The 15,007-nt window shown below is 29.8% G+C and overlaps 1 protein-coding gene across 1 annotated transcript; it reads right to left on the bottom strand.

Moving 5' to 3' along the window:
• Positions 1-12,135: 12,135 nt before the first annotated feature.
• Positions 12,136-14,413, bottom strand: LOC127248316 (14-3-3-like protein B). The gene is made up of 4 exons (XM_051270596.1): positions 13,750-14,413; positions 13,274-13,396; positions 12,505-12,621; positions 12,136-12,427 (listed from the first exon to the last, which is right to left on the bottom strand). Exons 1-4 carry the CDS (start codon positions 14,227-14,229, stop codon positions 12,335-12,337), a joined length of 813 nt encoding a protein of 270 aa, XP_051126553.1. The 5' UTR covers positions 14,230-14,413; the 3' UTR covers positions 12,136-12,334.
• Between the last annotated feature and the right edge of the window lie 594 nt (positions 14,414-15,007).

Below are 15,007 nucleotides of genomic sequence, written 5' to 3'. Positions count from 1 at the left end.
AAAGGTGTCGATTGCGGTGGTTCTTAACACGAAGTGACCTAAGAACCCTAGAGTGCTCCTCGCACATGCAGTATCAGGACAGAACAATAACGAGAGAAGTCGATAGGCTAGGCAGTAGTTCGTCGCTCACATAACAGAGAAGAATAGCGAACTCGATCCCAGGCTTTACCAAAAATCCCAAACCCAATATATAGAGGAGAGGCGGATGGATAGAACCCAAAAAAGTAGGGAACAACCTTACCTTATCAACACCCATGGTGGACTCGATCAATTTCCGAAGAAATAGGGATAGCACCGTGAATGACGGAACGGGGTGAAAGACCGATTCAAAAGATCGAACAGAATGGGAGAGATCGGTTTGATTTAGGGAGATAAAAAACAAACCGGGTCGGATCTGGGTTGGATCGGGTCGGGTCGGATCTGGGTTGGACCGGGTCGGGTCGGATCTGGGTTTAGGTGTGGGTCGACGCTGGAACACACCAACAATCTCTACCTTGTTTCTAGTCGACCCTCGTGGTTACATTGGAGGGCAATCGAGAGTGGGAACATGCTATCATCATCGCCATTATTCCTGCAATCTCAACACGGAGTCAATTCTGTAAGGCATATACTAATCACAGAGAAATAATACATGCTATCAATGAAGAGCAGACACGGTCTAATCCAATGTATCAAAATTTAATATATTTAAACATGACTGAAACTTAGAAACAGACAAGCATTTGGTTCCCATATCAGCAGGGTTAAATTGAGAAGGTATCTTTTCAAGCTTAACTGACCCTTTTGCAACTATGTCCCGTATAAAATGAAACCTAACATCTATGTGTTTGGTTCTATCATGAAAAACAGGATTCTTGCATAATTGGATTCCAGACTGACTATCAGAATAGACTGTCACATTGTCACGCAGTATATCAATTTCAGAAAGCAAACCTTTTAGCCACAGCGCTTCCTTTAGAGCATCAGTTATTGCAATATATTCTGATTCAGTAGTAGATAGAGCAACAATATGTTGGAGTTGTGATTTCCAACTTATACATGAGCCACACAAAGTAAACACATAGGATGTTGTAGATTTTCTATTGTCTCTATCGTTCGCATAATTTGAATCCACATAACCTTTCAATTTTACTCCTTCAATATCTTTTCCAAATTTTAGCCCTAGGTTACTAGAACCACACAAATATCTAAGTAACCACTTGACTGCATTCCAATGATCAGTTCCAGGATTAGACATGAAGCGACTCAAACAACTCACAAAATATGCAATATCAGGTCTAGTGCAAATCATCAAGTACATCACAGAGCCTATAGCATTCGAATATGGCACATCTTTCATGTAATTCATATCAGATTCAGACTTAGGACATTGATCTTTGCTTAACACAAAATGAGAAGCTAGAGGCACATTAGTTGACTTTGCATTAGACATACAGAATCGTTTCAAGACTTTTTCAGTATATGCAGATTGATTTAACACAAGTGTAAAAGCAGCCCTATCTCTGATAATGTTCATACCAAGAATATTCTTTGCATCACCCAAATATTTCATGTCAAACTTATTGCTCAAACAGTCATTAACATGCTTGATAGTATTCACACAAGGACTAATCAATAACATGTCATCCACATAAATAAGTAAGAAAACAGGAACATCATTTGATTTCATAAAATACAAGCAATGATCAAAATTACTTCTTGTGAATTTTAAAGATCTCATGCACTCATCGAATTTAATGTTCCACTGTCTAGGTGATTGTTTCAAACCATACAAAGATTTCTTCAGAAGACAAACATGTTCAGGCTTAGCTTTATCTACAAAACCATCAGGTTGTTTCATGTAGATTTTCTCACTTAGATCACCATGTAGGAAAGCAGTTTTAACATCCATTTGTTTTAGTTCCCAATTGAAGTGAGCAACTAAGGCAAGCATAATCCTAACAGTAGTATATTTAACCACAGGTGAGAAAATTTCAGTGTAATCAATCCCTTCCTTTTGAGTGAATCCTTTTGCTACCAACCTAGCTTTAAATCTAACATTATCATTTTCATTTTTTACTTTGAAAATCCATTTGCAGTCAACAATAGAACAATTTGTTGGCCTAGGAACAAGAATCCATGTATTGTTAACATGCAAGGAATTCATTTCATCATGCATTGCATTTAACCATTTTTCAGCATGTTTAGATTTAAAAGCTTCTTCATAGGACTTAGGTTCATTTCCATCTAATGTCTCGAACACACTAAAAGCATAAGAAGTCAAGTCGTATTCATCAAATCTAGACGGTTGCTTAGTGGTTCTCTTAGTCCTATCTCTCGTAAGTTGGTAGTTTTCTATGTCCTCATATTCTACTTCAGAATTTTCAGCATTTGGTAGGTCATTTTCAAGCAACTTATCATGAGAATCAGATTTGTCATGCAACTTTTCAGAAATTTCCAATTTATTTGGCTCTACCTTATTTGGCTCTACCTCATTGGAAGTCAAATCTATTTCAGTATTTAGCATATTCAGACAAGGCATCTCGTTTTCATTAAAGGTGACGTCTCTACTAATTAGTACTTTGAAACCTGGTTCATCTTTTAACCATAGCCTATATCCTTTTACTCCTAAAGGATAACCTAAGAAAACACATTTCACCGCTCTAGGTTCAAGTTTATCACCTTTATATAAAGCATATGCTGTACACCCAAATACTTTCAAATTTGAAAGATCAAGTTTCTTACCCGACCATACAGATTCAGGACACTTGCCCCTAAGGGGCACAGAGGGAGACCTATTAATCAAATATGCAGCCGTAGTCACAGCTTCCCCCCAAAAACTCTTTGGAAGGCCCGAGGAGTTTAACATGCTCCTCACCCTTTCAATAAGAGTTCGATTCATTCGTTCCGCTATCCCATTTTGCTGAGGTGTATAGGGAACTGTCTTATGTCTAGTTATACCTGATTTAGCACATAATGAATCAAGTAACTTATTGCAAAACTCAAGACCATTATCTGTTCTCAAAAATTTAATGCGCTTACCTGTTTGATTTTCTATTAACTTTTTCCATGCTTGAAAAATTTCAAAAACATCTGATTTTTGTTCTAATAGAAAAATCCAAACTTTTCGTGAAAATTCATCAATTACCGACAGAAAATAACGACTCCCACCTTGAGTAGGAACAGGAGCTGGACCCCACACATCAGCATGCAAATATTCAAGTACATCCTTACATTTAGGCACTTTAGGATCATGGGACAAATCAAATTTTACCCTATGCTGCTTACCATAAACGCACGAGTCACAAAAAAGGCACAACAGTAATCTTATCATTTTCAAGAAGACCATTTTTCTTTAAGATTTCAAGACCTTTATCACTAAGGTGACCTAATCGTCTATGCCATAATTCAGTTTTATCATTAACAACAGAATTCACATTTGGCATGCAATTTGATTCAGCATAAGCAACGTACAAATTGTTTTGTCTAACTGCCTTAAATGCAACAAATGAACCCTTTAAGGCTTTCATAACGCCATTTCCCCATTTTCCTATTAATCCACTTTCATCTAGTGCAGCACATGAAATCAAGTTATTGCACAAATCAGGAACATGTCTAACATTCCTTAAGGTTAACACATAGCCAGAGTCGAACTTTAGACAAATATCACCTATACCAACAACTTTACAAAGTTTTTCATTTGCCATTGAAACACTAGCATGCGAGATAGACCTATAGTTTGAAAACAAGTTTTTCAAAGGAGACATGTGAAAGGTACACGCAGAATCAAGCAACCATTCGTTAGCACATATAGTATTAACAGCAGCACAACTTTCTTTAACCATAAAAACATCTCCTATATATTCATTTCCTATAGTCACATTAGCATGCTCATTTTGTTGGTTTCTAAAGTTCTTAGGATGTGGACATTGCTTAGCATAATGATTGGGTTCCCCACAATTGTAACACTTTCTGTTCTTAGGCCTAGACTTAGACCTAGATCTCTCATTGCTCTTTCCCCTATTCTTTTGGTTTTCTGTGTATTTTCTAACTTGTGACCTACCCCTAGCAAACATCACTTCATCACTAGCATGTTTATGACTTTTATTTGCATGCAAGTCAAGTTCTTTGCTTTTTAATCCATTCATGACAGTTTCAAGATTTATACTATCTCTACCATATTTGATAGCAGACTTAACATCTGAATAAGAGTCAGGAATTGCATTCAAAAGAACAATAGGGGTATATTCATCAATGTTCTTATCGCCTGTTTGTTTTATATCTTGAACTAACTTTGTAAAAACATCTAAATTTTCATCAATGTTACGATTCAAATCAAGTTTAAAACGAAAAAACTTTTCAAGTAAGAACAGTTTGTTTGGCAAAGATTTTTCCATATAAAGCTCTTCTAATCTTTCCCATAACTCTTTCGTAGAATCAAGTTTTCCTACCTTTCTAATCACAGAATCAGATAAGTTCAAGATAACCAGAGAATAAGCACATTCATCTATTTCAGCCTTTCTCTCATCTGTCAATAATGCATTATAATCACCATCAATTGCTTTGGAAACCTTTTGAGTTACTAAAAGTCCTTTCATTTTTTGTTGCCAAATCGAAAAATCAATTTTTCCATCGAATGGTGCAATATTGAAAGATGACACAGACGACATATTAACGAATAATTCACACAGTCACACAATTCATATATCAACAATCACAAATCCCCAAGTATTATCTAACACATAGAAGTTCAAGGGTTAGCCATCCGTTACCGATTGGGCAAATTTTACCAATTTCTCTTTGCAAATAGGATAGCAAATTCAGCCCGCGTTCAGCCTTTAACCTTGCTCTGATACCAATGTTGGGATTATCGATCTTTCTGAAACGTTGGGTGATCTGCACAGATTCTCAACCAAATAATTAGTGCGGATAAAACGATAGTTAAGAATGTAAAAACAGAAATATATATTAAGAATTGAAAAAGAAATAGGTCAATCGGTAGAGTAGGCTCAGGTCGCAGCCACTCCTTCGCCAACTCCAAGTCGTCCAACGAGGTGACCCACAAAGGTGTCGATTGCGGTGGTTCCTAACACGAAGTGACCTAAGAACCCTAGAGTGCTCATCGCACATGCAGTATCAGGACAGAACAATAACGAGAGAAGTCGATAGGCTAGGCAGTAGTTCGTCGCTCACATAACAGAGAAGAATAGCGAACTCGATCCCAGGCTTTACCAAAAATCCCAAACCCAATATATAGAGGAGAGGCGGATGGATAGAACCCAAAAAAGTAGGGAACAACCTTACCTTATCAACACCCATGGTGGACTCGATCAATTTCCGAAGAAATAGGGATAGCACCGTGAATGACAGAACGGGGTGAAAGACCGATTCAAAAGATCGAACAGAATGGGAGAGATCGGTTTGATTTAGGGAGATAAAAAACAAACCGGGTTGGATCTGGGTTGAATCGGGTCGGGTCGGATCTGGGTTGGACCAGGTCGGGTCGGATCTGGGTTTGGGTGTGGGTCGACGCTGGAACACACCAACAATTATTAAAAAATCCCGTTAATGGCCGAAATATTATATAAGTACTTAAATTACTTATATATATATAATACTTTTTTTGTCTAGTGTAATGGCGTTAACGTGTATATATACATTTTTTAGTAACTGTGGATTTTATTTTTTTTTACAAATATTTTTATTATAGTATTATATTATTATTTTTATATTAAAAAATAAAAGTAAAAATATCTTTACACTATTTTAATTACTCACTAAATCAAAATACTATTATTTTTAAAAATTCTTTGTTAAAATAATGAACACAAGAACACAATGAAAAAATTGAAGCATAACATATCAATATTCTTAAATAAAAATTAAATTCATATATATATGTGGGTAAAAATATCACTTAAAGAAATACTATCATAAAAAACAATTCAAAAAAATTCTTGAAATATTACAAACTATTTTAAATTAATTATTTCTATAAAAATAAAGATTTAATTGTATTTTTAAATTTTTGAAAGTGATACTTTATAAAAAAAATATATATATTGTGAAGTAACATTAAAAAAAAAAAATTGAAATTCAATTTGGATATAATTTTATTTTATTTAAAAGAAAAACATTAATTAAATAATAAAAATACAACTAAACAAAAGTATTCAAACCATATATCTTAATTTTTGGTTTCTCTTCCATCTTAGCATACATGTCACAATCTCTACTGGAATAAGGGAATAGAGAAGTTGAAATAAGTAACTTGGACGGGAGGGAGTCTATTTATTTTGGTGTGTTTGAACATCAGGTCTTCCTCCGTCCGGCCAGATGATAATGGTATTTGAAATTTTATAGTAAATTAAAAAAAAAAAAAAAAATTTCTTCATTATGTAAATTTATACCCATCTAATCGAACACCGGCTTTTAAAAAAATGGATAAAAATAGAATTTTTTAATTTATGGTAACAAAAAAATAGAAAAATAGTATTTTTATATTAAAAATAAAAACGAGAATAAATTTAAATAACAAAAAAAAAAATGAAAGTGAGAATAAGTTTTAATCACAGAGAAAGTAGTATTTTATTAATTAGTAGAATTGTGTAAAATTTTTGACATTTTTGTCATATGACATTATGAATAAAGTAATTATATATATAAGTAGTATGTTTGTAATTTAAGTAAAAATTAGAGATATTAAGGTTTACTATATGATTATTTTATAAAAAAAAAATATATGAAATAAATACTTTAAAATGAAATAGACAAATATGGTAAAAATGATACTTTGAATTAGAATGAAAGAAATAGTATACTGTTGTACTTCTTATGTCCCAAAATAATATAAACATTTGGGATGAACACGAGAATGAATGAATAATAGTATTATATTGATAGTGGGTGTAAAAGTGTTTTTAGAATATAAAAAAGGTCCATATTTTATGTAATTATTGTTAAAAAATAAGGATAATTTTATAAAAATTGTAGAGAGTTAGTTACCAAATACTGAAATGAGACTATTGTTTTAGAATAGAGAGAATATTAAAATAGACAACGGGAGATGGGCCGGAGGGGGGCCAATTGTAATGGATTGAATAGTTCATCCTCGACACTTTTCTGCCGACCTAACAACTTCTTGGAGTTCATGAGAAACTTGTTAGTACAGTCTGTACATAAGTCAAAAGTAAGCTAAAAAGTAAGAACAACATAAGATGACAAAGTAGAGTGTCTAAAAATGAAATGAGTAAAAAATAGGGGTTTTATTTTACATATAGACACTATAACGGACTGGGTCTAACACAGGTTAAAATATATCCATATTCGAATGAACTCTATTTGTATAAGATAGGGATAAAAGATAAATTATACAAAGAGATACGGATAAACCAACTCGGTCAAGGGGCGATCTCAGTAGTTTTAAAATTTTCCAGAATATTTTGGGAGATTCCACGGTGTCTCGGGAAATTTCTGCTATTCTTCTCGTTTTGGCATATTACATGCCGCTTCTCGGCATTATTCGACCAATATTTAGGTCTGAGACACAAAAATTCCCTTCGATGTTATGAATATATTTTATATTTCATTTTTTATTGAAATTTTAATTTATAGTATTTTTTGGTTCATCAATTTATGTTCACTTTCTTTGTAATAAAATATTAATAAAAATAAAATATAGATATTGCATCATTTAATGGCAAGTACAGGAAGGACAAGGAGAATGTGCTAGGTACCCGATGCCGTGCGTTTGTTGCTGCGGGTAGAGTTTGAATTTGATTTTTATTTTTTATAAAAATGATAATAATAATAATAATATATTACAAACATACTAAATACTGCTCTCTTTATTCCATAAATATAGTCTTAATTGGATTGGGCACGATATTTAAGAAATATTGATATTATATTGATAGTGGGTAAAAATTATGGAATAAAATTTTTTTTGCCCTTGTAAGTGTATTAGTGTAAAAATTAGTGGCAATTGTGTAATAAAAATGAAAAAAGTAAGGATAATTTTATAGTGGTATGATTATTTATGAAAATAAAACTATTGTTTTGGGACGGACAAAAATGGTAAACAAGACTATTGGATTGGGACGGAGGAAGTACAACTATATATTTATTTTGTCTCATTTAAAAATATTATTTTGAATTTGAGAGTATATCAGAAAATAATAGTATTTTAGTGATTAACAGATGTGTACGAGAGGTTTTAATATTTTTGTCTTTTGATTTTATGTATAAAATGTAATAATATATTTGTAATTTCGATAAAAGAAAAAAAAATTTAAGGTATTTTAATTTTAATATATGTCTACTCTTACTAAAATAAAAATTGATATTTTTTAGTAGAATAAATGAAATTATTTTGAATTGGGACAAAAAAAATATAATATAAATATTATTGTGTAGAAAATAAAGAATGTGTTTGTTTTGTATTTTAATTTTACATATTTTATTTGTTAAATATGAGAAATGTATCATTAATATAAAAAATAATATTTTATATTAAATTATTAATATTTTTATTAATTTATGAAATATATATACTGCATATTGTATATTGAGTAAGTGTGTATATAAATCCTTAATAATACTATAGAAAATTGTGTGAAGAATTGTTGTTAAATGAACACATAAATTTTATATAATACATTAAATAAATATTACTCCATTTAAATAAGATCATAGATAAAAACGTGTTAAAAAAATTGTTAAATGAACATATAAATTTTTATAGAATACAATAAATATATATTTATGTAGCATAAAACAGAAAATAATATTTTGTAACAAAAGAATATTATGTTTTTATTAAAAATTATATAAATCTTTTATTTGAAGTATATATATATATAAAAAATAATTTTAGCTACATGTAGATCGGCCACTTTATTTATGAATCATTAATGTAAATTAATTTATAAAAAGTAAAATTATTTAGGCAAATATATCCATTATTTGTTTGGGAGTTTGGATTTTGAGTTGGGATTTGAATAGCAAAAGTTTTGAATTTGAATAATTGTATGATGTGATATAAATAGGTGATGATGTGATATTTTGAATGTAAAATTGATTTTTAGTATAATATAAAAAATAAAAAATATGTATTTGATTTGATGTTTTTGGGAATAATTTTTTGGATGAGCAATAGGATTTTGTCAAAATCCATCAAACGAACACAACCTAAGTCTATGAGTGTGTACCTATATTTTATAGGGGTGTGTTTCGTACAAGAAAAATAAAAATGAAGAAATTGGAATATATATACTTATTTGTTTGTTTACTATTTTGATTTAATGAATTTTTTAATGTGAGGTATACATGGAGTTATGTTATTAATATAAAAAATAATGGTTTCGTTCATGCAGTGTTTTTTTTTATATTATATATATATTTTTTTGTGGCATAAGAAATTGTGTCAAAAATATAAAATACATTATTTTAGGTTGAATATTTGATTTGTTAACATTTTTTTTAATGATTTTTTACCTTTTTATAATGAGTATTGCGAATATTTTAAATTAAATGTTAATTTTTGTGAGATGATCAAATATATATATTGAAAATTGTGTCAAAAATAAATATTGGCAAACAAACCTATGTATTAGTTTTAGTTAAATAATTTAAATTTTCAATTTCATTAGAGTTTTTGAAAAAGAATATACAGATTATTGATATGAATAATTTATACAATACATTTAATCTGTATTCCTTGACAGAGGTATCAAATTCTCCCTAACTTATCTCTATCAATTCCGGAGAATGACATAATGTCATTTTTATTTTATTTTTTTTCTGAAAAATATTATATGTTAGTCGATTATATTAAATTTTATTGTTTATATTTTTTAGATCTTAATTGGACTAAATAATTATAAGCTGAAAAAATATAAATAATCAAAGCTCATATATGGTTATATTAAAAATGCTTTGGATATATTTGGTTTTAATTTAAAATAAATTTTTATTTGAATTTTAATTTAAATAATATTTGATTCTATATTTTTGGAATTGAAATTATGTATTTATTTTTATTTAAAATCTATACATACTAGACTTTATGGTGTTATTTATGTTTGAAATTTTTTTTATATATATTTTACATTATGCTAAAAAAAAATACTTTATCCACAGTTTAGAAAAAAATGTATGTTTTTCTTATAAAATAAAAACTACTTCACTCAAATAATATAGTAATATAATTTTCTAAAATAAACACTTTCACAAACTCTAATAACTAGTAACATTTTTTTTTTTTCACAAAATAAAAAACAATACCTTTATTTACATAATATTTTCTGAAAAAATTTAATATTATTTATTAATATTAATTTTTTAATAAAATTTTAAATTAAATATATTTTTTTTTTCAAATTAAAGGGTTTTTTTTTATTTTGTGATTTCAAGAGATTATTATTCACTTTAAATGAGTAGTTTTTAATAAAAATAAAATATTTTTTTTGATAAAATATTGAATTAAGATATTATTTAAATAAAAATAAAAATTATTATTTTATTTCAAATCAATTTCAAATTGCAATTAAACAAACTAAAAAGTATTGTTTTAAAATTTTTTATTGTAATACTTCGTTTACTATTTTTGTCCGTCCTAAAACAATAGTCTTATTTTCAAAATAACCATATCACTATAAAATTATCCCTGTTTTTTTATTTTTATTACACAATTGCTACTACTTTTTACACTAATACACTAACAAAGGCAAAAAGGTTTTTATCAATATTTTTTATCAACTACTAATATAATATCAATATTCATTAAATATCGTGTCCAACCCAATTAAGACTATAGTTCTGAGACGGAGGGAATAGTATTTTATTGGTTAGTGAAAATGTATAAGAATTTTCAATATTTTTGTCATTGATTTTATATATAAAGTTATTGTATATGTAATAATATATTTGTAAATAAAATAAAAATTAAAGAATATTTAATATTAATATATAATTATTTTTTCTAAAATAGAAAATAAATACTATAAAACAAGCCAGAATATTTATTTATTTAAATAGCTGTATTTGTCTCACTTCAATATATTTATTTGGTTTTTGTAGTAAATTAAAAAATATTACTACTTCCATCATCTAAATTTATGTTCATTTAACTGTGTACGTATGTTAACAAAAATGAATAAAAATAATTTTTTTTTTTATAGTGAAAAAAAAAATTAAAAAAGTAATATATATTTCTAAAAAAGACAAGAATATTTTTAGATGACGACTAAAAAAAATGAATATAAGTTTCGATGACAAAAAAATAATATTTTATTAATGAGTAAAAATGTATACAATAATTTTCACATTTTTACCTTTGTTCTTTATTAATAAATTAATTGTATATATAATGATATATTTGTAATTTAAGATAAAAATTTAAAAATATTTTGATATTAATATAATTACTTTTATTATAATAAAAATGATATTATTAAATTTGATAAAAATAATATTAAAAATATACTTTCAGATAAAACGGATACAGTATAAAATTTGGAACTTGTTACCATAAATATATATATATATATATCTACGAAAGCAGGCCTACTCCAAAATATTCATCAATTCAGGCCAATTGAACATGATTTTATTAGCTAACATGAAAATTGATCCACCAACAAGAATAACCCCAAAATTTCAAGGCCAAAATTTGACAATGAAGTGTTAGAAACATTACCAAAATAATGTTGTTAAGGTACTTGAAAAAACTATTTTAATTTTATTTTCCTTTAAAAAAACATCAAATCAAACATCAAATTTTTATTTATTTTATTACATTAAAATAATTTTACATTCAAAATTTTACATCAATAAATATTTATATCAAATTAAACAATTATTTCAATTTAAAATTTTACTATTCAAAATCAAAACCCAAAACCAAAATATTACAAGTAAACACACCCATGAAATTGAATGAATCAAATTTATCTTTAATTTTATTGTAATTCAATTTTCTATTGATTGCAACTCAATTGGCACCGTTATCGTATATCACCAGAGGTTCACATCGAGTTACTCGGAAATCCACCGATTCTCTCCAACAGAAAATCAAGATCCAAAAAAAAAAAACGTAACAAATACCGAGTTACTCTGAATGGAGTAAAAAAAAAAAAAAAAAAGAAATGTATTATTTCTTTCCAATATGGAAAGGTTAATATTGGAATTAGAAGTCTTGAAATTGCTCAAAAAAACATCTATCTATAGGCAATTTGACAATATGAAAGCCTATAACTTAACTAACTCTCGAAAAGACAATTAAATAAAATAGCAAAAAGAAAAAGCATATGCCATTAATGGAGGAGGAGTAGTATGGAAATGGTGACCTTTGAATCTACTCTTTAGGCTTTTCTTCCTCTGTTTTGGGAGTTTCTTTCTTATCTCCCTCAGCTTTTGTGGCTTCTTTGCCGTCGTCCGCCGCCTCGTCCTGCATCGAAGAATCCGGAAAAAAAAATATCATATTTAGGTGCATATTGTTTTGGAAGCATGAGGAACGAATCCGACCTGCATGTCGGAGGTCCATAGTGTGAGGTTGTCGCGGAGGAGTTGCATGATCAGAGTGCTGTCCTTGTATGACTCTTCGCCTAGCGTATCCAATTCTGCAATTGCGTCATCGAATGCCTATGCCAAATGCCGAAAAATAGATAGTTTAATCAACAAATGTTGGTAGCCAAATTTGATCGTGATTCAGATAAAACGTATGATAGAGATGGTTATGGTGCTGATCGGGTCAGAATCAGAACGTATGAAACAAACTAACATACGCTTTTATTTAAAACATTGTGTTGGATGAATATATACTTCTTTTGTGCTTAAATCAATTGTAGTATGTATATATTGTGTGAGACTATAGCATGGGTTCAGATACCCTATCCCAATGTATTGTGTTTCTCCTATACCTACCAATCACCATCCGCCATGTGTATTTTTAAAACAAAAAAATTAATACACATAACGGATGGTGATTCTGAACCCCTATGTCATGTGTTGCATTTGTATTATATTAACATAATTCATGTGTTTTTTTTTGTGTGTGAGACTATGTTATGTGTTGTTGGTTTATTCGCTACAATTGTATTATGTTAATATAACATGCATTGTTTTTCTTTGTATTTCTTTATATCATATATTGTCGGTTCATGTGATATATTTGTATTATATTAACATAATTCATATGTTGTATGTTTTTATATTGTGTGTTTTATTCCTATACCATATGTTCGTCCATGTGAGAATATGTGTTTTTTACCTACAATGGATTGAAAATGTTTACCTGTTTAGCGAGATTACATGCGCGATCCGGCGAGTTCAAAATCTCGTAGTAGAAAACAGAGAAGTTCAGAGCCAATCCGAGGCGGAGTGGGTGCGTTGGGGCGAGATCAGAGTTAGCAATGTCCTGCATTTGATTCGATCTGATATGTAAATGAATCCAAGGAGATTATTGAAGATAAATGCAAGAGGAATGTGCATAAACTGTGTGTATGCGATTCATTTGATCATACAAAACAGAGGTTGATTCATATATCTGATGCTTTCCAATCTAAGAGTTACGTAGCTAATTAAGATTTGAGTGTTCTAAACGTGAATTGAAATTGTTCATCGATTCATGACGGTTTCAGATGTTTTTGGTGATCATAGAACTGCAGGTGAACAGAATCTGAAACCCTAGGGGCATAAAATGTGCAATTAAGCTGCTGAATGTAAAGTAAATTGTGAAATTGAAAAGAAATTAGGGGAAATGAGGGGAACCAGAGCGGATTTGTAGGCGGTGAGGGTGCTCTCGGCGGCCTCCTTCCTCTCGGCGCCGGTTTTGAATTCCGCGAGGTATCTGTGGTAATCGCCCTTCATTTTGAGGTAGAAGACCTTGGAATCGACGGCGGAAGCGGAAGAGATGTGGCGTTTGTCGAGCAACTTGATAATACCGTCGCAGATTCCGGCGAGCTCCGATTCGATCTTCGATCTGTACGCCTTGATAGTGGCGACGTGTTCCTCGTTCCCTCGCGACTCCTCCTTCTGCTCTATGGAGGAGATAATCCGCCAGGAGGCTCGCCGCGCGCCGACGACGTTTTTATAGGCGACGGAGAGGAGATTCCGCTCCTCGACGGTCAGCTCCTCGGTCTCCGGCAGGGAGGCCGAGACCTTCTCCATGAATTCCACCATCTCCTCGTAGCGCTCCGCCTGCTCGGCTAATTTCGCCATGTAGACGTTGTCCTCACGCGACGCCGCCATTGATGAAAATCAAAATCCGATCGGTATCCACTGCACCACCGAATTGTGGAAGTGAATTTTACAGGAAAAAAGCTATAAAAATTGGAACGGAGGAGGAGAACGAGAGGATGAGAGCGCATTGAGGAGATTGTTGCGCTTCGCCCATCGATGCTGCTTTGTTCAACCGCCATTCTCTCCCTTCCAAAAACTCTCTCTCTCTCTATATATTTATATGTATATATATCTGTTTGTATGCGCGTCTCTGTTGATACTGGGGAGCTCCCGCCTGTCCAGCGCCACAACCATTTTTATTAAATTTTTTCACGGGTAAATATACAAAATAATTTGTATTTTATTTATTATATAAAATTTTATTGTGTAAAAATATGTTTTATACAAATAAAAAATAAAATATTTTATAAATAATTAGTTAATTTTTTATTTTATAGTTTTCTTTTTATATAAAAATTAGTAACAATTCATTAAAAAAACTATTAAATAAATAGTTGGTAAATTATTTAGTTATTTATTTTATTCAAATAAAATTATTTAAAGTATTTTATTTCACTTCTTCCGTATAAAACTTGTATAATTAAATGAGTATTTACAATCAAATATCAAATTTTTATCAAAATCATATTTTAGTATATTTTAATTTAATAAAAAAATTTATGCAATAAATAAAATATTAAATATTTTATGCATTTTTATTAAAATAAAAAATTATAAAAGTACATAATTTATCTTTATTTTATTCTCAATTTTTTTAAAAAAAGGATAACTATTAATAAAAATAAAT

This window comes from Andrographis paniculata, unplaced genomic scaffold (assembly GCF_009805555.1).
Source record: "Andrographis paniculata isolate CXL003 unplaced genomic scaffold, ASM980555v1 Contig33END, whole genome shotgun sequence".
Classification (NCBI taxonomy): Eukaryota; Viridiplantae; Streptophyta; class Magnoliopsida; order Lamiales; family Acanthaceae; genus Andrographis; species Andrographis paniculata.
The sequence above is the reverse complement of the archived record's forward strand: the minus strand, read 5'-3'. Positions and strand labels throughout refer to the sequence as shown.

Bases quoted from the DNA above. Each gene is read 5' to 3' on its own strand.
- LOC127248316 (XM_051270596.1), bottom strand. From the start codon at position 14,229: ATGGCGGCGTCGCGTGAGGACAACGTCTACATGGCGAAATTAGCCGAG. The intron at 13,397-13,749 runs GTTCCCCTCATT...AATCAAATGCAG, and splicing joins CCGCCTACAAATCCGCTCTG to GACATTGCTAACTCTGATCT. The intron at 12,622-13,273 runs GTAAACATTTTC...CATTTGGCATAG, and splicing joins CATGTAATCTCGCTAAACAG to GCATTCGATGACGCAATTGC.